A 21,775-nucleotide genomic window follows, 5' to 3' on the forward strand; every position below is an offset into this window, starting at 1 on the left:
GGGTGGAGGGTGGGGGTGAGCTGCTTTGAAATGCTGACAGCAGAGGAGGAGGCCACATCACCTTTCCCTCCCTGGGCGCTTAGCCTGCCTGCTCACAACCGCCAGGAGCGGGGATGTGGCTGCTCTTGGCTATTGCTGCGTGACACAGACGCTTTGAAAAGGCAGGATGTGAGCTAACATGAACTGGCCTTGGTGATCACACCAGGCTGCTGCTGATCCAACAGAAAGGTTGATCGGGAAAGGGAGGCAATACTCTCCTTGCATCTGGACACATCACTGCTGCAGCACCTAGGTGCAGGCAATCCCTCCTACAGATGGCTCCTCGGCATCGCAGATGTCTACAGGGTTCTCAGGGACATCCTCACAGCTGCAGTAAGATCCCTCAGGTCTGTGAGATGAGATCCTTGCACAGGCTAGGCAAGGGCAATGCCAGCTTGGAGCTGCACAGCCTTTCACAAGGATCTGAAACACCCCTGCAGTCTTCCAAGCACAGCAAGCATAAGGGCAGCACTTACCCAGGAATGTCATTTCATTGGGTGGCCCCAAACAATAACAGCTATTTCCTGAAGCTTCTGCACGCTACTAAACCCCCAGGAAGAGAACTGTGCTACACTAGACCATCACTGAAAACTCATCAACTGTCATCAAAGGCATGTCTGGAACTCGTGAAGCACTGCCTCCAAATAATGAACCAATGCTCATGGCAGCCTGCAGATGGAAACCAGCTCCCAGCCTCAGCTGAAGCAGTGCCTTGGCTACTGCTGTTCCCCCTGCTACAGCCTCTCTCCTTTCTACAGCAGTTAGTGAAGCAACTCTTACCTCTCCAGCTCATATTCTTTCATGCCTGCTTTTACTGCCTTCATTACCTGCAAGACACATATTAACAGGGGACATTCAGAGCAGGAAGGGATCTCATATTTATACGTGTAGGGCTTCGGACTGAGCACCTCCAGAGGAACCTGCGTTGCAAAAGTATCACCTGCACTTCATTTACATCAGCAGATACACTTTAAAGCTACATTAGAAATCAAACTGATCTTCATCTTTACAAAGACCTGCAGTTTCCAGTCATAAAGCAAGTTTAGCTGCTGAACTGCTACAGCCTAATGAAGTGCAGCTCATCAAAACCCTGATGTTTGACTCTGAAAGCTCTGCTGAACTTGGCAGCAAGTCCTTCTGTTTCACTTCCATGAAACACTAGCAAAACAGAACTGCCACTACAAAGGGAGCCTCTCTTTGATACTTTGCAGTCTGAACCAACAGAAAGCTACTAGAGCTGACACTGTTCCACATCACACAAGCCTGATTTGGTTGGGTTTTCATCTGCTAAGGACAGGCACCAGTCTCATTTCTTTGCCTGTTTCTGTGCTGTAAAAGTTCTGGACAGCTGCTCTGCAGAAGAGATGCTCAGATCTGTTCAGATTATTCAAGGAGGATGAGGGACCAAGGAGGACAAATGACAATCCCTTGGCTTTGCAGTTCTACAATATTCACCTGAAAAGACTTCTTAGACTTCACAGCCCAGAAATCTGAGGAGCAGAAGCAAAGACAACAGTTGAGTCAGTAACCTGAGAAGCTGCCTCTACTCACCTCTCAGCACTTAGGATTGCACCACTGCATGGAGCACAGGACTGCCATTTGAGGTCGTTCTGTCATCAGTGCTAGGTCCAACCCAAGCAGCCTTGCTGAGGGCTTGGATTTGTCTTTGCCACACTGTTATGTCAAAAGACTGCACAGGAGGACAGACCCAGCTCTGCGGAGCAGCCTAAGGAATCCCTGCCCTGTCCTCACTCAGTCTGTAAGGGTTTGGACAGGAACCTGCTAGTTCAACCCCTTGGAGCTGCACGTGCTGCCAGGGCCAGCACAACCATCCTGCCCTCCTTTCTCCAGCACCGTGCAGGCAGGCTGCCAGCAGGTCACCTCCTGCCAGGGATGCAGCTCACTTCTCACACATCACAAACGCGCGCTGAGTTCAAGGGCACTGCAGGGGACATTACTGGGCTGTAATAGGAGGGATATTATCCTCTTATTTCTACCCAGTCTTTCCATTATTTTATTACTGAGCAATTCAGGGTTGCTGGGAACACTTTCTGAGTACCAGTACTACTCCAAGAACAAAAATGATGACCAGTAAAGGATCCATTACCTCTTTATGAGCTTCACTGGAGATTTTATTGGCGTAGCGTAGGACTTCCAGCTCCATGTCTGTCTTAATCACACGACTGGAAGGCAAGGAGAACAGACCCAGGTTAGGTTGCAGCTTCACAGCTTAAGAATACAAACTCGAAATCCTGAGAATAATTTGCTTCACCTCTGCTAAGATCATCTCAAGCAGACCTCGAGAGCAAGGAGCTGGCTCCAACAGTCATGCCAGTCAAGTTCTGCTGGCATCGATTCACCCTATGCAGGGGGCTCACCTGCAGCTCTAACACCAGCCTGCAGGACCTCAATCCTCATAAAAGAGTGGCCCAGTCAACCTTTTTTCAACTCCTTCAGCAACAAGTAAGGAATAAAAGCAATGCACTTCTGCTTGTGCCATAGCTCCAACACTGCTTCAGACACAACGTTTCTACAAGTACGCTCCATGTACTTTTTAGGCACAATCTGAAGCTAGTTTCCATCATGAAATCTCCAGAGCTCCAGAATTTCTGCTCAGCACAGTCTCAGCTCCCACCTGTTTGGGGTACTCGAAGAAATGCTATTCCTGTTTGGTATGAAAACAAACCAACCATGAGATTCGGGAGGCACAGCAGCAGGCCTTACAGATGCCCATTCTTTTCAGAGGCTTCTAGAGGAAAAAAGCAAAACCAAAGGAATCCCAAGGCACCCCCACCCTGCTCTCCAGGGCTCCTGAGATACTGAACTTGTGTCTGCTTCTCAGCCTCCACACAAACTTTGCTCTGAACTCAACAATTCACTGTGCAGTTCTCCCCTACCTGCACTGCTTCCTGCCACGCACTTCCAACAACAGCAGCTGGCTGGTGACATGGACAGCAAAGCAGAGGCAGCTTCGAGCCTTCTGTTGCCAGCCACTACTGGACACAGCCACTGCCTAGTATTCCTCATCCTCCTCTCAAAGGCAGCTGAGAAGTGCACACTTACTGCTCACAAGAACCAAACCCACTGGAACCAAACCACTGGATGGCAGGGAAAGATTTCAATGGTAGCTCCCAGCTCCATTCCAGAGCCTGCAGCACTCACCAAGTGCCACAACTACTGGATTTACAGACTGCCACCAGGGCATCCCCTGTGGTTACAGCCTGCTCCTACTCACAGTGCAGGAGACAGCCATTGCTTCTTTCTTCTCCTCTGTTTCATTTAATGAGCCCAGGAGCAGGTTTCTAAGGCACCAGTGCCTCTGGTGCATGCATCGCTACGCAGCACCTCCCCTCCAAAGAGAACTCCTCTGGCACTCTGGCAACAACGCTGCTATCACAGTGCTCGCCGACAGAAACACGGCAGAGAGGAAGGGACTGACTCTCCCAGACAGTTGCAGTGAGACAAAATAACCATTCTGCATACTGAGAACGAAAGGAGCTTGAAAGTGAGGAGTGCCTCTGGTCAGCATGGAAGCTTTTGCTGCATGCTTGATGAGAAGCCTCTACAACCCTGGAGCTGTCTTTGTGGCTCACAGCTCTCCCCAGCTGGCTCAGGAAGCTCAGCCACTTACCTGCCGCTGGCAGTTTTGACAGCATGGCAGAGAACTGTTTCTCTGACAAGCAACAGAGAGTTCAGAGCTTGCTGAGTTTGACATCAGAGCCATCCAAGCAAGCTTGCTGTTTGTGTGAAGCGATTTCCTGCTCTAGAATTGAGCTCCCAAGAAAGAAAAATCAGCCTCCCTCCTTGCTTTAACTCTAAGCAGGATTGCTTTCCAGAGGAAGACTCTTGGCCAGTAAGCTGGTGCTCCAGGGAAGTCCCTATTTTAGGAAGTTTAAATACAGTTTCACCAGACACTGAACTCTTGGAACAGACTTCTGACATTCAAGCTGCCAAATGTGATCAAACCTTTGAGACCACTTCCAAATGGAAATCTGAACTTTGACTTCTCTTAGAATTCCTCTTCCTTGAAAGACAGATGGAGGGCAGCTGCACACCAAACACCTCTGCCCTCACCCAGGTGTTTACCAGAATTCCAGGCTGGCACTCCCAGTTCCCACAAGAGATTCCCTCTGCAACAAAATGCACAGCTCTACAAGTGCCCTTCTTCTGCCTCAATGCTCCACCTATCTCAGATGGTTGTCTGTCCCCAAGCTTCCCGAAGAAGCATTAACCCCCTACAAAACCAAGACACAGAGGAGAAAATGTTGTCAGGTGACAGCCTGGTAAGGAGGCTGGAACCAGAAGGAAAGCTACCTTGGGAACAAGCTGTAGCCCTAATCCAAAGCCTTCTGCAGCTATAGTGGTCATCTCTGGCCCCAGAGTGCTACTGCCTCTACAGATCAGAGGTTGCAAGTCACATCAGGCCCTCCTCAGGTCCACTGTCTTGCCCCTTGTCTTTCTGTGTCAACAAGAGCAGCTGGTCAGGTCACCAGGAGACTCCTGCTCTGGCTGCTGGACACATGCTGCTGAAGTGTCAGAGGTTGATGGCTCCCAACGTCAACAAAGAAAACCCCATGGCTCTGAGCTGATCTGTGTTAACTAAGGATTTGCTTCTTCATTTCTAGATGGAGGCACTCAAAAACCCTGGCCAAACCCCTGGCTCCTTGACGAAGCTCCCCTCTGGTGTTCCCTCAGTCAGTTTCCTACATGGAGAAGCAGAAAGCCCGAACCATGGAGCAGCTCTGAGGACAAAGTCAGCGATGCTGACCAGAAGAAGAGCAGAAAAGCCCTGGCAGTACACAGCACTGTTCCATCTGTACTAATTTAACCACACTAAAGCAGTGAACAGCAAATCCTAAGGAACAATAACCACACCCTCACCAGCAGGTTTTCATCCACCTCCAGTTCTGCTGCAAGAACCTGACCTCTCCTCAGTGCTTTTCTTAACACACACATTGCCATTAACACAGATGGGCCTTGGCTGCCAGCACAGCCTGTCAAAATGCAGACCCAGGCACCATGCTTAAGAACTGTTCTGGCAGCTCTTCACTCTGCAGCGCTGTTCCTCAGCCCTGCTTTCACTTCTGTGTATGATTTCCACTCCATAACACGACATCAGCTTAAAATTCAAACTGCTATAGTCAAGTAGGAGGCTTCTGCTGAGGGCAACTCTCTGAAGCAGCAGCACAGAGCATTTGCACATGCCACAGTGCTCAAAGGGAAATACTGATGCTGCTCACCATTCTGCAATCTCAGGATGGAGGATTTTGTTGTTCACATTGAATCTGTAAAAAGAAAAGAAATACAAATACTAAAGCCCAGGCAGACACACAGCAGCAGAGGTTACAGATTTATTTACTGGGGTTGAACTCTCTCTCCTCTGAGGATGGGAAACTTGTGAAAGCAGATCTTGTGCTGGCATGGATCAGAAGGCAACCCCCACTCCCACTGTGCACCCCCCTCCTTTGCAAGTGCAGCAGACTCAAGCAGAAGTCCTCTCCTGAGCACAGCCAGCAGAGGAAGAGCTGCTGAGACCTTGCTTCCAGACCTGCCTTTAACCGAGACAAAGCACTCAGTTATCCTTTTGCTGCTATCGGTGCTGGCTGGACCAGGCTGACCTCAGGACTCCCCTTCCAAATCATTCTGTGGTTTTACCTTTCCTTCTCAAACAGCCTTTAATGAAACCTAAGAGAGGGGACAGCTGACTTCACCCTTTGCTTGGTACCCCTCCCTGTGCGCACGAGCAGAAGGTGACGTGATAAAGCAGCTTGCTCAGAGCACCCGGAGAACATCTCCTACTTTCCCATCTATAGAGGAGGCAAAGTGAAGCTCCCACCTCACCCTGGCCTCCAACATTTCACCATTTCTCTGTTTATTTTCTGCATTAGCAGTTCTTGAAACCACTCTGAGGCTCTCTAAGCATTCACATTACAGTGTCCAATAGAGTGAAAAGCTGAGTAATGAAGTGGAACACAAAAGGATTTTCAAGCATTGTTTGAGGGGGGGTTGCTTACAATTTAAATGCCTAAAGAGGGCTCTGCATCAAAGACATTTTTGTCTGACTCGGGGCTGCTGGCTCTTCATTTAGGGCATTTAAGAGAACTGAAATACTCCAAAGCTCCCAACAGATCTTCAGAAGAATGTTGTAAGACAGCCATTCATTTCCCCACGTTTCTGAAGGAAAAATTCAATTTATTCCAGATTATTAACCATTCTTTATACCTCATCCTAATTGTACCAGCATCCTCCTGCACCCTCAGGCAGCAGAGAACACCCCACTGCACTGCTCTTCTTCAAAAACATGCTCACCAGCTTAACACATCCTAACATCGTGAAGGATAACAGCCTGGTGTTCCATCCTGAGACAGAAAACAGCTTCTCACAGCACCCAGCAAGGACAAGCTGCATGGGGCTCAGCATCAGAGATGTCAGTCAGAAACCACTGTACTGGCACTCAGGTGGAGCCATCCCTTAGGTGTCCAGCACCAGCACAGAGATGCTGCTTCCCAACAGCTGGTTGGGCTGCAGGAGTTTTCTTGCCCTGTTCAGCAACAAGATCCCAGACTTCAGTTCCCATGAGACAGAGGAAAGATGGTCCCAGCATGCTCTGACTGCATGGTGAGCACCTAGTCCTGCAGCCATCCTCACTGCAGGCCACACGCTGGCAGCAGAGGTGGATGGAGAAAACCAGAGCAGAGCGAGTGGCAGTCAAAGATCATAAAGAAAGGCTCCTCCTGCCCACCCCAGAAGAAGTGTTTCTTTTACCAGGTTTTTTAACAGGGAGGAAGGGGCAAGGAGGACTCTTTTTTGCTATACACTTGAGGTAAAATGGAAAACAATCTCATTTCAGGAGAGCAGTCTTACTCAGCTCAGAACTCAGGCCATCACCTGCACAGCCCAGAGCAAGTTCAGATGTAGTTTTATTTGCTGCACACAGGCAGAAACCATCACCCCAGGAGCACCCAACTGCATAAAAAGACAACATCAATGGACACATCTCAGTAGAAAAGTGATCTTTGATTCTGCACCTGGAATGTGACAACTCTTCAGGAGAAGGTGCACAACAGAATCCCTGGCACCTACCTCAGCACTGCACAAGGAAGTCAGGAAGAGGGAGAGGCTGCTCTTGAAGAGCAGCGTTCTGAAATGTGAAAGCCAGCTGCTGCAGTGCCAAGAGTGGAAACGCAGGTAAGCAGATGAGCCTGTCTGGGTTTAGATACTTACAGCAAGCACAGAGAAGCGCTGCACGACCTCAGATGCAAAAACCCTTCCCTCTGTATTTCAAGTCATTAGAAAGATATCAAACATTTCCAAACAACTACCAGTGCATCTGATCTGCCATCCAGCATCCTGTCAGCAGCAAAAAACATCACTTGATGGGAAATGTAAAACCAGTTCAACAGAGCCAAGCAACAACTGGTGCACAGAAAAGTCTTGACACTTACTGGCTGATGCCCTCGAAGGAAGCTTCTTTGGAGACATTGCCACTGTCAGTGTTGACCCCACGCTGCAAGGGAAGGGATCCAAAGACAATGATTCTGAGCCAGACAGCAACATTTCAAACATGAACAAAGGGCAGAACCTGCTGCAGCTAGCCTGGAGGGGAACTTTCACAGAGGTTTACTTGAACCCTTACAAACAACTCCCATATTGTTTGGTTTGTTCAGTGTAGGAACTGGTGGGTTTCACAGGAGAGCAGCACACAGCTCAGGCTGGACGTGCTGCTGGAAGCTGTAGTTTCCAGCTCCCTTGTGTTTTGACAGGGAGCTGGGAGAAAGAATATGATGACAAAAGGCAGAAGAATAACACCAGGCAAGGCCTCTCCAAGTATTTGCCTTTCAAAACAAATGACAATGCTTGCTATTTCAACTTGCATGCTGCTCTCCCACAGCTTGCCATTCAAGCAAGCAGCATAAGCAAGAGCATTTTGGCTGCTACACAGCAGAGGAAGACTTCTGATACGTGCCAGGACAACCCTGTGGAGAAGCATCACAGTTCTGTATCTGCAGTGGGAGCACAGGAGTATCAAGCTCACAGCCAGCCGGAGGACAGCCAAGTGCCCCTTCATGGCAGCAGCAATGTGAAAGCATCACAGCTCCATCCTGTCAGCCACGAATTAGGTGAGGACTCCTGCTTACAACAGGATGCTCACAGTGACAACTACTCAACACCTCAAGGTGCAGAAGTCCCAGTAAGCAGCACAAGATGGCCAAATCTTCCCTTTCCCACTCATTTCTCTTAGTGGACATGAAAGAAGCTCCAGGGTCATCTTTTCTATGTGTATGAGTGTGGATACAGAGGTATGTGAAACAAAGAATGGAAACTACTTTATGGCCTCTATGTTTCATGGGCAATCAGATCTCCTGCTGTGTGACTCGAGCAGTTTCTTTGGAGGCTTCTGTCTGGCAGCTGTCAGAATAATGCAAAGTCCAGGAGCTGCCACTGCACTTTCTGCAAGGGAAAGCTCAGTCACCAAACCATGTCCTGTATAGGCTGGAGACAAGACATCAGAACTCTAAACAGTGAGAGGTTTACAAACACCCATCATGGAAAGCAGCTGAGGGAGAGGCAATGGGGAAGAAAGAACTTGCAGGCTTTACCTCCACCCATACATCCTCCTTCCAGAGAGACAGGCAAGCAGCACTCAGAGTGGTGCTTGGGAAGCATTTGATATCACTCCTTCCTTCCAGAAGCTGCTCTTGCCAACCCGCTCTATGCAGGAAAAGTATTCCCTGAATGCTGGTGGGATTTCCACAGGAAGGCCCACATATACCCATGACATGGCCAGGGCAGAGTCAGAGACAAAAGGAGTTTGGAGTCATTGCACGCAGGCTGGTTGGTGTTAGTTGTCCTGTTTGACCAGGAAACAGAGACAGCTACTGGCAGGGAGAATGCAGACCAAAGGCCAAAGGGCACGGTGGGGCCAGAAGAACAGGAGGCCTCCAGTTTGGCAGAGATGTGTAGGGAAAGGAAGGCCAGAGCAGGAAAGGCTGAGCAAGCCGAGGTCCTTGCTGAAGGGCAGGAGTGGTGCTGCGGAGCAGCGACTCACCAGGGTGAGCAGCACCGCAGGCTGCCTGGACGCCAGGACGCCGCACATCTGAAACGACAGACGGGAGCCGTCACCGCTCTCGGCTGCCCCTCGGGAGCAACCCACACCAGCCCCGCACCGCAGGCTCTGTGCACAGGGCCAGACCCTCACCTCGGTCACGTAGTGCACCTCATCCACAGCATACTTCTTCCTGAAGAACTCAGGGGGGTGAATCCTTGGGAAAAGAACAAAAAGAAACACTTGGGCTTAGCTTTACTCTTCTGTCTGACCAGCCCACGGACAAAGCAATGCTGCCTTCTGCTACCCCAGCACCGGCACCAGACACGAGGTTCTGACAGCCTCACTCTGACTGCGCCTCTCAGAACGGGGATCGCACAGCAGCTGCCGGAGCTGGGCAGGCAGTGTGCCCTGGCCCGACGCTCACAGGGCCTCCTCCATTAAAGGTTCTCCTTTCCCACTCACTGCACAGACTGCTCCTGCTACAGAGTTCTGCCAGGCCGTTTCTGTTCCACTTGCCAACCCAGCAGATGCTGGAAGATGTGGAGAGAGCCAAGGAGCAGTTTGCCCTGTGTTACCCTGCTAACCCCTCCAATGTGAACACAAGAGACTGGGGGCTCTGCTCTCTGGGGGTCCTGTTCCTTAGGGCACCAGAGGTCCATCCACTCCTCCAACCCAAGGAGGTGTGCAGCTTCACATGGCCATGGCCAAAACTAGATCACTCCTGTTGTTTTCAGCCCCTACCCAGCCAGAGACTCTTCTGCATGCAAGAAGGTGGTGGAAGTCCTGCCTGCAGTCAGTCAGGGCAGACACTGGTGCAGATAAGTGCCCCAGAGTTACCCACCAGGGGCTGTACCTCTGCTCATTCCTTCCCTCCACAGCAGCAGTCGGTTACCCATTAGACTGTAGTTTGTAGACTGCAATCTCCACACTCCCAGAAAGAAGTCAGTAGAATCAGTGTCAGGCTGAAAATAGCATCTCAAAAGAAACAAAGCTGCCTAGCTTTCATCCTGTCACTGGGTGAAGAAAACAGCAGAAACTAAACCTCTGCAGCCCTGGGGATGGGAGGGTTCTGGGCATTTCACTTCCTGAGAGGCAGCAGAAGAGCAAGAGGTGTGGACAGAACCAAACCTGAGCTGTTCAAATGTTAGATGGCAAGAGCACAAGGCCAGCTGGGGAAAGACTAAGGACACTGAAGAACATGTCTAGTCCTGGCAGTGAGGAACAGCAGAAGTGGTGGTACAAAGAGCTCAGCACCTTCAGAACACACACTGCTGCATGCAGTGCCGGGTGGCTGGAGCTCCAACTGAAGACAGGTTTTGCATCTTGTGCTCGTTTCTGGTTTCCTGTCCCTCTGTGTTCCCAGCAGCACTGGGCTGAGACACGACGGACAACACGCCAGCATCTGGGCTGCTCCCCAGCGCTAACTCAGAGCTCTGAGGCACTGCTTCAGCTGGGACTGCACAACTCCTTCTGGCTGCGTCTCTGCAGTGCCCCAGCTGCCGACTCTTCCCCTCACCACTGACACTTCAAAGCCATTAGCATTGCTCTCCCCAGCTTCACACCTGACACCACAAAACCGCCACTGCTCTCCCCTACCTTCCTCTACCTCCTGCCTGGGAGTCCCCTTAAACTCAGCCTTTGCATAGAGTTTCTCCTACAGGCATCTCCTTTGCCCCTCCTTCATGCCTCACACAGTGAAGCTCTTTAATATTCCAGGACCATTACAACAGATTAAGCCCTTTCAATTTTTCTTCTCTTTTACAGCTTCAACCAATCCATCTGGTATCAGAAGGACCCCAACTGCAAACCCAGCTCGTTTAGGGCCTGTGGTAATTTATGGTAATTTATGCTGGTTGAATCAAAGGACCGTTTCCTCTAAAGTAAATATTGCTTCCAGTGTGCCCACAAATGTGCTGGGGTCTGTTCACTCCATTTAATGCAGTTTAAGCAAGAGCAGGTCTCATTTTCCAGTAAGAAAACTTCTGTCTTTCACAAGCTGCTTTTGGGGTTGGTTTTAGTTGCTCCCTGCAGCTATGTGGTCCACAGCACACTGTTGCTAATTTAACTCCTGGTTATGGTTAATATTAATCCATTATTGATTCAGTTCCAGCTGTAATCCCTCCAACATCTCTTCTTATGTACAATGGCACTCTCTGAGTGTAGCTCATCAGCTTTGAAAGGCTGAGAAATTGGGTTTCTATTTTAAGAGAAAGAAAGCAGCAGGTCCTCACGATCCTCCACCCTTTCTCTCTCAGTTATTAAACCCGGCCATCTTCCAGGTACTTTGGACTCCATCACACCTATTGCCACACTGCCACGCATCCCAGATGGGCTCCTCCTTGCTGATCTTCTTGCTACCTTGCTCAGCAGTCAGCAAGACTTGTAGAAGGAAACGGAGTGCCAGACTTCTTATCTCCTCTCTGAGACACTCAGAACTGCCTCACTTCTTTTCTTCAGCCACTTAGCAGTCTGCCTAGACAGTAAAATAAATTCACAGCCACTTCCCACAAGCCCCCATCTCACAGGAGCTATGACAGCTCAGTGCTGAAGGCACCTCCCCCGGGGAGGGTCTCTGCAAAGGCCTCCCTACTGCAGAGCCACGCAGTGAAAGAGTGCATGTGGAAGTGCACCAGAGCAGAACCATTCTGTGCTGGCACCCAGTGAAAAGCAGCAAAGGCAAAATGAAACCACAGGGAGGAGGAGCAGAGGTCGTCCTCACTGAGACCTTTCCCTGTTCTCCACAGCCTTCAACGTTTCCACAGTTTAGCTGGTGCAGATCACCAATGCACCAACAGCACAGCAACTGCACAACCAGCTCCAGCGCAGGGCTCCTTAGCAGAGGCAGGGCTCTGCTCATTTTCATCCAGTTTCAATGCAATCCAGGCCAAACTCCATCAGTGGCCACCACTGCCAGAGGAACTGCCCCTCCCTGGCACCAGCACAAGCAGAAGTTATACCAAACTATGGTCCTGTCAAGTCCCTCCAACGCCTGCCAGAGACAAGGAGCACTTCTCTCTACAGACAACTCTCAGGCAGGCAGAACAAGCTAATTGGCTGCAATGTTTAGATTTGGCTTTGTGTTTTCTAACACTGCCATGGGCTGCCAGCTTCAGAACTCTGATTAATCACTGCAGAGACAGCAGACAAACAGCCCACAGCAAGCCACAAATTAAGCAGAAGCAGCACCCAATGGAAGATGTGACCCCAGGTACTACTGAATCGTGTGTCTCCTTACCTGTAAGGTTCAAGCCCCACCTTTTGTAAGCAGGTGTGAACAGCTGCATGGCTTTTCAGACCCCTCCCCTGCCAACACAGATGAGCAACCCCCCCCAGAGTAAAGTACTTCAGCCCTAGGGCTCAATGTCCTTTCCCTGTGGCAAAGAAGAGTTGAGCCCCTCAGCCTTTTCCTCACCCTGAGCCACTCCTTCCCCCCTGCCTCCAACAAAGGCCAGAGCTTCTCGTCAGTCCTCCTCTGGTTACCAGGGTATTTGTAGCAGCATTTCTGTCCTCTGTGACAGCTGAAGCCAGATTCACCTCCAGTTGGGCTCAGGCCTTTCTCATTTTCTCCCTGCACAGTCTCATGAGAATCAGCAAGATGAGCATCTCTGATGGCCTATCTGTAAATACACCCAAAATAGATTTGGAAGCTTTTACACAGTTGGGCAAAATTCAAACTTCCCTTTTTTTGGCAGTATTTCACTAACCATGTTGTGCCTCCACTTCAAACTCAATAAAAACTTGCTCTCATTGTCTAAAACCATTCCAAAGCTGCTGTTCATTACACTGCACGAGAATTCCTAACAGCAAACCTTCTGAGATTTGGCCACATCTGACGTTCCCTTACGAGCTCCATCAGGCAACACTTCCTTGTGTTCTGAAGGACCCCGGAGCCACAGCCTCACAACGCCACCAGCAGGGGAGCGCTGCGTTGTTCAGAGCCGCGTTCAGGGGAGAGGTACAAAGGAGATGGATCTCGATCACAAATGCCAACGAAACCCGTGAGCAGAATTCCAAACGGCTGATAGCTGCTCCTGAAGGAAAGGCAGCCGAGGCCACCGCTCCCGGACCTGCAGCCCGATTGCTGTTACACATTCCTGGCTGCCTGCTGTCGTTTGCACCTAAATGCTCTCCCAAGCTTCCACCTAGAGAACTACTTTTTCTTCTGCTGGTTGCTTTGCATTTTTCAGTGCTCAGCCCTTACAGTGGCTCAGCTCTACAAGGAAATCCAGCTTCTCCTCAAGTTTAATTTTTCTTCAGCATTTCAGCTGGAGATCCTCATCCAAGACCACTGATCCTGCTGCACAGCCTGCAGTGTGAAACTCCTGCTGGAAAAAGAAATCCTCCTCCCGGTATGTTCATTATAAATATGGGACCAGTTCTAGTTAGGACTCGTTTCAAAACGTTTCCTGAGCACAGGATCTGGCTTTAGCCACACAGTGCCTGACTTACACAAGGGGGAACCCAGGAAACAGGAGAGAACTGGACAGGCAGAGCTCTCAGCAACAGCCCTACAGTCAGCAGCTCATTGCTCAGGCCTGGCTGGAATGAGCAGAGAGAGTTTCAGTGAGCCTGCACACAAAGAGCCTTGGAGGAACAGAGAGCAGAAAAGAAAGGCTCCAGCACAGCACACAGAGCTGGACAGGAAGACAGCTGCAGAAGCAATCTCTGACGCTGCTGAGGTCCACCAGTGACCTCCCTCCTCATTACAGCACCACCGAGTCAGCAGGTGGCAGAGCACCGAGCAAACAAGAGGGTGTCAAGAGCTGCTAGGAAGAACACCCCGGGAGGATTTACAAGTTACCAGCAGACCTTCCTTTGGGCTTTGCCCAAAACCACACAGTCACCTCTGCAGCCAAGAGGAACCTCACCCTCTAAAAGACGACTTCAAGGCACCAAACTAGGTCTAAAGCAAAGCAGCACTAAAGGGCCCCTGGCTCACAGGCAGCCTCCAGCAAGGTTCTGCTGCCTTGCTGCTACTCCCTGCACATGGTTCTCTGCATTCCTGGCCTGTCCCTCACTAGCAGAAGCAGCTGTACACACAGACTCACCTGTGTGATGCTGGGCACAGGATGCTGAGTACCTGGCACTGCACCTCCCAGTGCTAGGCACAGCTGGTGCAGAAGCAGAGGAATGATGAGCCACATACAAACCTTAGGACTTCCAAAACCAGAAGTAATTAAGGAGACTCCCCCAGATTCACAGAATCACAACAGTTTGGGTTGGAAGGCACTTTGAAGATCACCCAGGTCCAGCCCCCTGCCACGGGCAGGGACACGTTCCACCAGCTCAAGTTGCTCAAGGCTCAGCCTGGCCTTGACCACCTCCAGGGAGGGGGCAGCCACTACCCCCCTGGGCAGCCTGTGCCAGTGTCTGCCCACCCTCACTGGAAAGAATTTCTTCCTAATCTCCAGTCTAAATCTCCCTCTCATGGTTCTTCCCAACAAAAGCCAAGCTTTGAATCAGCCATTTCAAATACCCATCTCACTGCTCCTGCTCAGCTATTCCCAGCACAGGTGCTCCCAAAAGATGAAAAGTTCTTTATGCTTTCTATAAATTCTACCTTGAGAGGCATTGCCTCAATTAGACATTTAAGGGAGACCGTGAAGAGCTGCCCCAAACTCCCAAAACACAGAGAACTTGCAGCTGGTAACCTTTGCTTTATTTCTCTCTGCAAATACTATTCTTCCCTGGAGAGGAGATCTTTATAATAGCACAGAACAAAACTCTGACAAAAGAAATGTTTAGACACTGAAATCCCTGAAAGACTTCTTGTAGCACAAGACTGCAGACAAACACTCACCAGAAAGCTCTTCCCCCAAAAAGGGCACAAAAATAACTGCACTGGTTAAGAGGGTAAGCATAACTGCTAGGTCACCCTATCAGTGACCCACTCAGGCACTGCTTCTCAGTTCATGATTCTCAGCTGAGAAAGTCACATACAGACTGTGTCAGCAGCAGCATTTTACGTCCCACACATCAAAGCACTACAGCAAGCTCTGCAGCAGAGCCCTGCCCTCAGCCCAGGCAGGTGCACAGCAGGAGGCAGCGTGGAGGTGCAGAGCCTCGCTGCAGCACTGCTGGAAAACCCCCCCGGGCACCTCTGCTGCAGCTCACCTTGCCAGCAGCAGCAGGAAAACACAAGGCTCACTTGAATTCTCTGCTGTTTCAGAACCTTCTCAGGAACTGCTGGCACTGAACTGGATCCTCTGCACTGGAGTCTAACCTCAGAGCCACCCGCTGCGGTGACCCAACGTGCCCCATCGTCCTGCAGGGAGGCAAGGCTGAGCTCCCTCATGCTGTGGTTTAGAGCCAGACCAAGGCACTAACAAGCTCTGCTGCAACACTCTCAAGCAGATTCACTTAGTGCTGCTCTATTGCTGAACACACACGAAATGGAAAGAAGGAAGCCCTCTAACGCTGAACCACTCCTGTGCACCCAGCCACAGGTGCCTGCGGCTGGAGCCTGCAAATCAGCGTGCTGGCAGAAACAACTGCTACTGTTTGAAACATTCCCTACAAGGATCACCAGGAAACTTCAGCAGCTACAAAGCAAAGGTTTACACAGACACTCCCTGAAAGACACAAATCACCTAGGGCCTGGATCAGAAAGACTCCTGGACAGTCAGGATACTGTGACAGTGACTAAACTGATCATCTGAGCAGTCAAAGCATCCTAGCAGAGAAAACCCACCATCAGCAAAGTAGGCAGAGCAATCCAACCCCCAATTACTCTGTAAAAGTCTTTTGTACCTACAGGAAATCCTGTAAGAAATGCGTGGGAGCCGAAGCAAGGGAATCACTGCACTGTGGAGAGACCTGGAATGGTGGGGAACTCACGGAGGAGGTCTTGTCAGACCAAAGCAGGCAGTTTCATTTGCCAGGCTCTGCTGAAGGGTGAAGCAGCAGATGAGTTATGTGAACACAAGACTGGATACAAGAGTCTCTCAAAACTGGAACTCTCCCAAAGCAGCCCAGGCTGGCTTGGACAGCAACACTGCGACATGACCCAACCTCTCACAGTAACATGGAAAGCCTAAAGCAGAAGATAAAAACAAATACACATCTGAAAAGGTAGCTCTGGAAGGGCTGGGAGAGGCTCCAGCTGGCACCTTGGGAAGCACCCTGTCATTTTAGACTGATGTGCTCACAACTGGGAATGACAAATAGCAACGCACTTCAGGCCTTTGTTAGTGGGATCCTGCGAAGACTGAAATCAGTTCTGATGCTCTTCTGCAACAGAAGCAGCACTGAGCACATCCATGAAGTCCACAGATGGCATCTGCTGGCCTTCAACTGCAGAGAAATTGCAGTTGTCAGTTGGTACAAAACAGTAATAAGATCACAGGCACACAGATGTCAGGGGTTGGAAGGGACCCAAAGAGCTCAGCGAGTCCAACCCCCCTGCCAGAGCAGGAACACACAACCTAGCTCAGGTCACACAGGAACGCATCCAGACAGGCCTGGAAAGGCTCCACAGAAGGAGACTCCACAGCCTTTGTGGGCAGCCTGTGCCAGGGCTCTGGGACCCTTACAGGCAAGAAGTTCCCCCTTGTGTTGAGCTGGAGCCTCCTGTACTGCAGCTTCCATCCATTGCTGCTTGTCCTACCCCAGGCAGCAGTGAGCAGAGCCTGTCCCCCACCCCTGACCCCCAGCGATTTATAGACATTGATTCAATCCCCTCTCAGTCTTCTCCTCTCCAGACTAAGCAGCCCCAGGGACCTCAGCCTCTCCTCACCAGGCAGTGCTCCAGTCCCCTCATCATCCTCACAGCTCTCCCTTGGACTCTCTCCAGCAGATCCCTGTCTCTCCTCAACTGGGGAGCCGAAAACTGAAGGCACTACCCCAGTCTCACCTTGCACAGCACAGGCTCATTACAGCGCTCACCTCCTAGCCAGGCCTTGGCCTCGTTCAGGGACCAGCTGCAGGCAGCTAACTGCAGCACACTGCACACAGCTGAGTTCTTGTCTCTGCCCACAGCAAGGTGGCGAAGTTACTCTGGCAACTGCTGCCCACCAAGTGGCTGGGGTACAGCTTCACCTTTACAAATACTTGAATCAGCTCTCTGCCTGCTGCTGTCACCTGGAATTAAGGAGGTAAGTGGCAGGTGCAGCCTTCATCAGTGCAACTGCAGTCTCTGTGCAAGACACAGCCACACCAGCTCACCGGGAAACAGCAAGGGGGCTGCCAGCTCTGCACCACAAACTCAGCTAGGCAAGGCCACGTCCAGGAGAAGGGGCACTTGGAACAGCTGCAGTTCAGAGCCTTTACTGCCTTACATTACCAGATTCTTAAACTCTTGCTCCAGAAGTCAGAAGAGTACCTCAGGGGTGCCCAAGCAAACCTCTAGGAGCCTGTTCCTGCTTTACAAACCATGGGAGGGGTGGGGGCACAGACCAAGAGGCAGGCAAAGAAGCCGGAAAGCTCTCCCCAGCCAACTGAGATAGGGAGGGATGGCCATGCTCCTAACTTGCAATCCCTCCACAGAGGTCCAAGGTAGGACCACCAGTCCTACAACCGTTATCAGAAGAGTGTAACTGCCACCTGAAGAGGCTGTGAGGTTTCTGCAGAACACTCACAGTCCACCAACTAAATTCCATCTCTCCTGCCTCTTAAAACTGAGGACGCTGTTCTGGCTGGAAAGGCAGCCTCGTGGCTATCCACAGCCCTTTGGAGCATGCACCCTCAGGAAGGAGTGCCACAAGGTGAGCAACACTTCCAAAGACATGGCAGCCACTCTCAATGCAGGTACCATGCAGCACTGCTCCTTGGCTGACCACAGCCCAGGGTGGGGCACTCATCACCTCCATGTTCCTCTGTTCAGAGTTCCCAGGCACCACCTCAGCACACAAAACTGGTCACAAACCCAAGTGCAGCTGGTGAGAGCAACCCAGTGCCATTACTGCTGGGCTCATCTGCCAGCTGGCAGCCTGCTCGCCTCCAAGTGGCTGCTCCTGGGCACTTCATTGCTCTGGACCATGCTAAGAGTACAACCTGAAAGAGCCAAGGAGCCTCACTCACCTGTGCTCTAGTTCAAGGCAAAGAGCTTCGCCTGACTGCCACACTACCCAAGCTGCACGGGAGAACAACTTCAGTGCGTGTCCTCCAGAAGCGACAGCACAACAAACACCACAGTCACTGACAGCAGCAGCAAAGGGCCTTCTGCACTCACTGCGAGCATCCAAGCGTCCTGCCCAGCCTCATTCCCACACCTGCCTTGACTAGGAAGCAATGCAAACTGCAGGCAAAGCTGCTGTGCCCTGTGCTGTGAACGACAAGAGCAGCTGCAGAGCCCTGTAGAACACTGACCCTGAGCACACGGAGGGAGGCACTGAACTGATTCATGCTTCACTGGTGCTACCTCAACGCTTCTGCGGTGGGCAGCCAGGGCCTTCCCTGTGCAGCGAGCACCTCCTCGGCAAGCTACAGCAGATCCACAGCACTGGGTGGAAAGTAAACTTACTCAAGATTGTCTTTCATGCTGATTTTGACTTAAAATTGAGTCTTCTGGGAAGGGACGTGATCCCTAGCTGTGTGCAGTACCCTGCCAACCAATTTATGAAGCAGAACTGCTCCCGACTCCCCAGCGAGCTGCTCATCCATCCTCCTGACAGGCAGAAACAGTGCATAGCCATGGGTGACAGCAGAGGAAACGAAGATTCAAACTGAGGGATGCAGGAAAGGGAAGGAGGAGAATTTGGAAAGCAAAAATGCTGTGATAAAGACAATTTGTCCTATCCTGCAAAAGGACACAATGACAGCAAACCACTTTTAACCAGCTTGCAGCTCTGCGAGTCAACCAATGAGCAGCACAAAGGAACCCCAAAGGTCCCCACTGACAAACTGTAATGCTCTGCTCCAACATGCAAAACCAGATGGAGGAGTTCCAGCTCTGTGGCTCAGCCTTTCCACATCAGGCACTGTCAGCACTGGTACGAACCAGCTGATGGGAATCAGCAGAGGAGATCTCAGGGGGAGGAGAAACCTCTGCCTATAAACGAGAACAAGCAGCATCAGGGACCAGACTTCAGAACGTACACAGTGAGGGTCAAACAGAACTCACCCCCCCGGCAGCTGCAGAGCTCAGCTGTCATATCTCAGAGATATTTCTGTGCCACCACAAACAATTTCAGTTCCCAGGCAGGTCCAAGACAGCGATACTCACAGGAAGTCCCTAAGAAGACAGCAGCCATGCCTCGCCATATGGTCTGGCACAGCTCAGCACATGGGATCAGATGCAACTGTTTTCTCTTTCCCAAAATTAGCATTAAAATACAAGTGATAGCTTCAATTAGAAGTGAAGCAACCCAGGCTGCAAATATTAAGTCAGAAGCAACGCAATGTTCTGAGAGAAGAGAGAAACCAAGGAAATGCAGTTTGTTACATGGTCAACACACAACGAAGAGTGAGACAAGAACTGAACACAGGAATAAATCAACTCCCCCACTGCTATGACACTGAGCAGTACTTGCCACCAGTGTGGACACAAAGAGAGATGTTCATGACCTACTAGAGGACACAAGTCCAGCCACATTCCCCAGCCTGTCAGTTCATACCAAAGAGCATCAAAGAGCCTAAAGTACCTTCTGCTGTTGGCAAAGCTTCATCAGCTGCAGTGGCTGCAGGCTGCTGAAGCCTGCTTTGCTCTTAAACTTGCTCAGTTTCAGTCCAACACTTCTAGCTTCTTCACAGTTCAGTGTCCTTCCATGTACACCATGAGAGCCACTAGTCCTGGTTCTGAAGGTCCTCCTCTACCAAGAGGTGGGGGATCATCTGACATCACATTTTGTATCATTCCATGGGACCTGCACTGCAGCTCACACCAAAGGCTCTGGTGCAAGATGACTGCAGCGAGGCAGCAGTGCCGCCCCACAGACAGTTGTTGCACCCCGCAGCCAGCAGAACATAAAGAGGTCTCTTACTTTCCCATCCAGACTGCATAGCTCTCAGGGAGTTGTGGAACGAAGAGCATGGATCTTCCAGTATCAACATCTACTGCTCCAAAGCAGCCTGCTTCAGTGACTCCAAAGGTCCAGTGAAAGTAAGATTCCTAGATGCAGACAAAACACATGTCTTACAAGAAAGCCCTGACTGTACCAGCTCTAAAAACACCACAGTGCACCTCACACCTGCTGCCACACACCTGGAGAGTGTCTTTTGGAGTGGGGCAAGTGGGTTAGCTCTACACTGACGAACTAGCTGGGTTAGGTGCAGACTGGTCAGGTTTAGGTTACAATAATACAAATCCCTCTGCTGGCAACTGGAAAGGATCAATCAGCTACCATTAGAAATATGCAGGCAAGCTCAGCACAACAAAACAGATTCTTCCTATCTAGAATTAGGGAACGCAGTATGAGAGAGAAACAATCACACCACGGGAGACAGCACAAAGTGGAGTGCAGATTCACTGTGATGGCAGAGAGCTGAAGTGAAGACTCCCAGAGAAGAGGAAGCTGCACTGGGAGCAGTCTTTCACCAAGAGTTACTTTAAGAACAAGCAAGCAATAGCAAAAACCCCAAAGAAGAGAGCTGGACTTTGGTAAAGGACAGATGTGTGCTCTGTCACCCTGGAAGGTGCACCTCCTCTGAGCAGACGTAAGACAGCATACTATGAGATGCACGATCCAGAACAGAAGCTCCATTAAATGCACAAAGGACCGTGGCTGCCATGCAAAGTCCGGGGCATGTATCATCTGAGCTGTGTTACACCAACCTCCCCACTGACTAAGCCTGCACTTGACATGACAGGGGTCATCGAGTCCTCTCTGTGCCAGAAGGGCTGGGTACTCCAGGAAGAGCCTCATTTGAGAAGGCACATGCTGTACATTCTGAGGTACATCCTGCTTTGTGGAACACACCACTGACAACACTCTCAAACACATTGTCATAGGAATTCATCCAGTTTAGGCCCACTGCAACATGCTCCACTAGAGAAAAAGTTCTTTTGAGAGGTCAGACAAGACTGCAAAAAGGAAGATATGCTCCACTGATGTTTTCAACATTGTGCTGAACATGGACAGGCAGTGGGGCCTTGACGTCAGGCACTGAGCCTGCACACCAAAGCACTGGGAGGAGCTTGAAGCTGAAGGGGCAACCCTGCAGCAAGGCAACCCACTGACAGAGAGAGACAAAAGGAATTTAAACGGTTTAAAACACGTTGCAGTTGAGCAGTTTCCTGATCTGACTGCTGCTCTGCTCAGCTCCCACCTGGCGAAAGACGATGCCAGTGTCTGTGCAGTATCTCTGGGTTTCCTCTCCCCCCTGCAGCAGGACAAGTGAACTCTTCTGGACGTCCTTGTTGCGCCGCAGGCGATCACACAGCCGGCTTCTGTTCAAGGCAAAGAGTGCCACGGGCACTTTCAACGTCTCCTTGCCCAGCCAGAAGGAGGGTCTAGAAAAGATTTAATTGACAGTTAGTGGAAGACAGTGGCACACAGTGTTTGTTACTTTAGCGTGAAACACAAAGGGAAGCTTTGTTCAACTCTACAGGCAAGCTGCCCATCACTCAAGGGATGCTGCGTACAGCACTGTGCCTGGGTGACCCAATGCTCACCCATTTGGTACTGCTCAGACAAGTACCAAACAGGATGGCAACAGCAGCCAGGGCTGGCTGCAGCTGTGGCCCACAGCATCTCTGACACTTGTTGACACTGCTTTAGGCAAAATAATGAGAAAAGCAGATGCAGAAAA

At 50.7% G+C, this 21,775-nt stretch overlaps 1 protein-coding gene across 3 annotated transcripts in view; it reads right to left on the bottom strand.

Annotated features, from left to right (window-relative positions):
• Window positions 1-21,775, bottom strand: part of PEPD (peptidase D) — a 170,032-nt gene that overhangs the window by 59,379 nt on the left and 88,878 nt on the right. For all 3 annotated transcript variants that reach the window (XM_064159872.1, XM_064159874.1, XM_064159873.1), the window contains exons 3-10: window positions 21,293-21,476; window positions 20,008-20,135; window positions 9,239-9,302; window positions 9,089-9,136; window positions 7,485-7,546; window positions 5,280-5,324; window positions 2,147-2,222; window positions 820-866 (exon numbers count right to left, since the gene is read on the bottom strand). In XM_064159872.1, coding sequence (XP_064015942.1) covers window positions 820-866; window positions 2,147-2,222; window positions 5,280-5,324; window positions 7,485-7,546; window positions 9,089-9,136; window positions 9,239-9,302; window positions 20,008-20,135; window positions 21,293-21,476 — 654 coding nt within the window. The remainder of the gene's footprint in view (window positions 1-819; window positions 867-2,146; window positions 2,223-5,279; window positions 5,325-7,484; window positions 7,547-9,088; window positions 9,137-9,238; window positions 9,303-20,007; window positions 20,136-21,292; window positions 21,477-21,775) is intronic.

This window comes from Pogoniulus pusillus, chromosome 20, assembly GCF_015220805.1.
Source record: "Pogoniulus pusillus isolate bPogPus1 chromosome 20, bPogPus1.pri, whole genome shotgun sequence".
NCBI lineage: Eukaryota > Metazoa > Chordata > Aves > Piciformes > Lybiidae > Pogoniulus > Pogoniulus pusillus.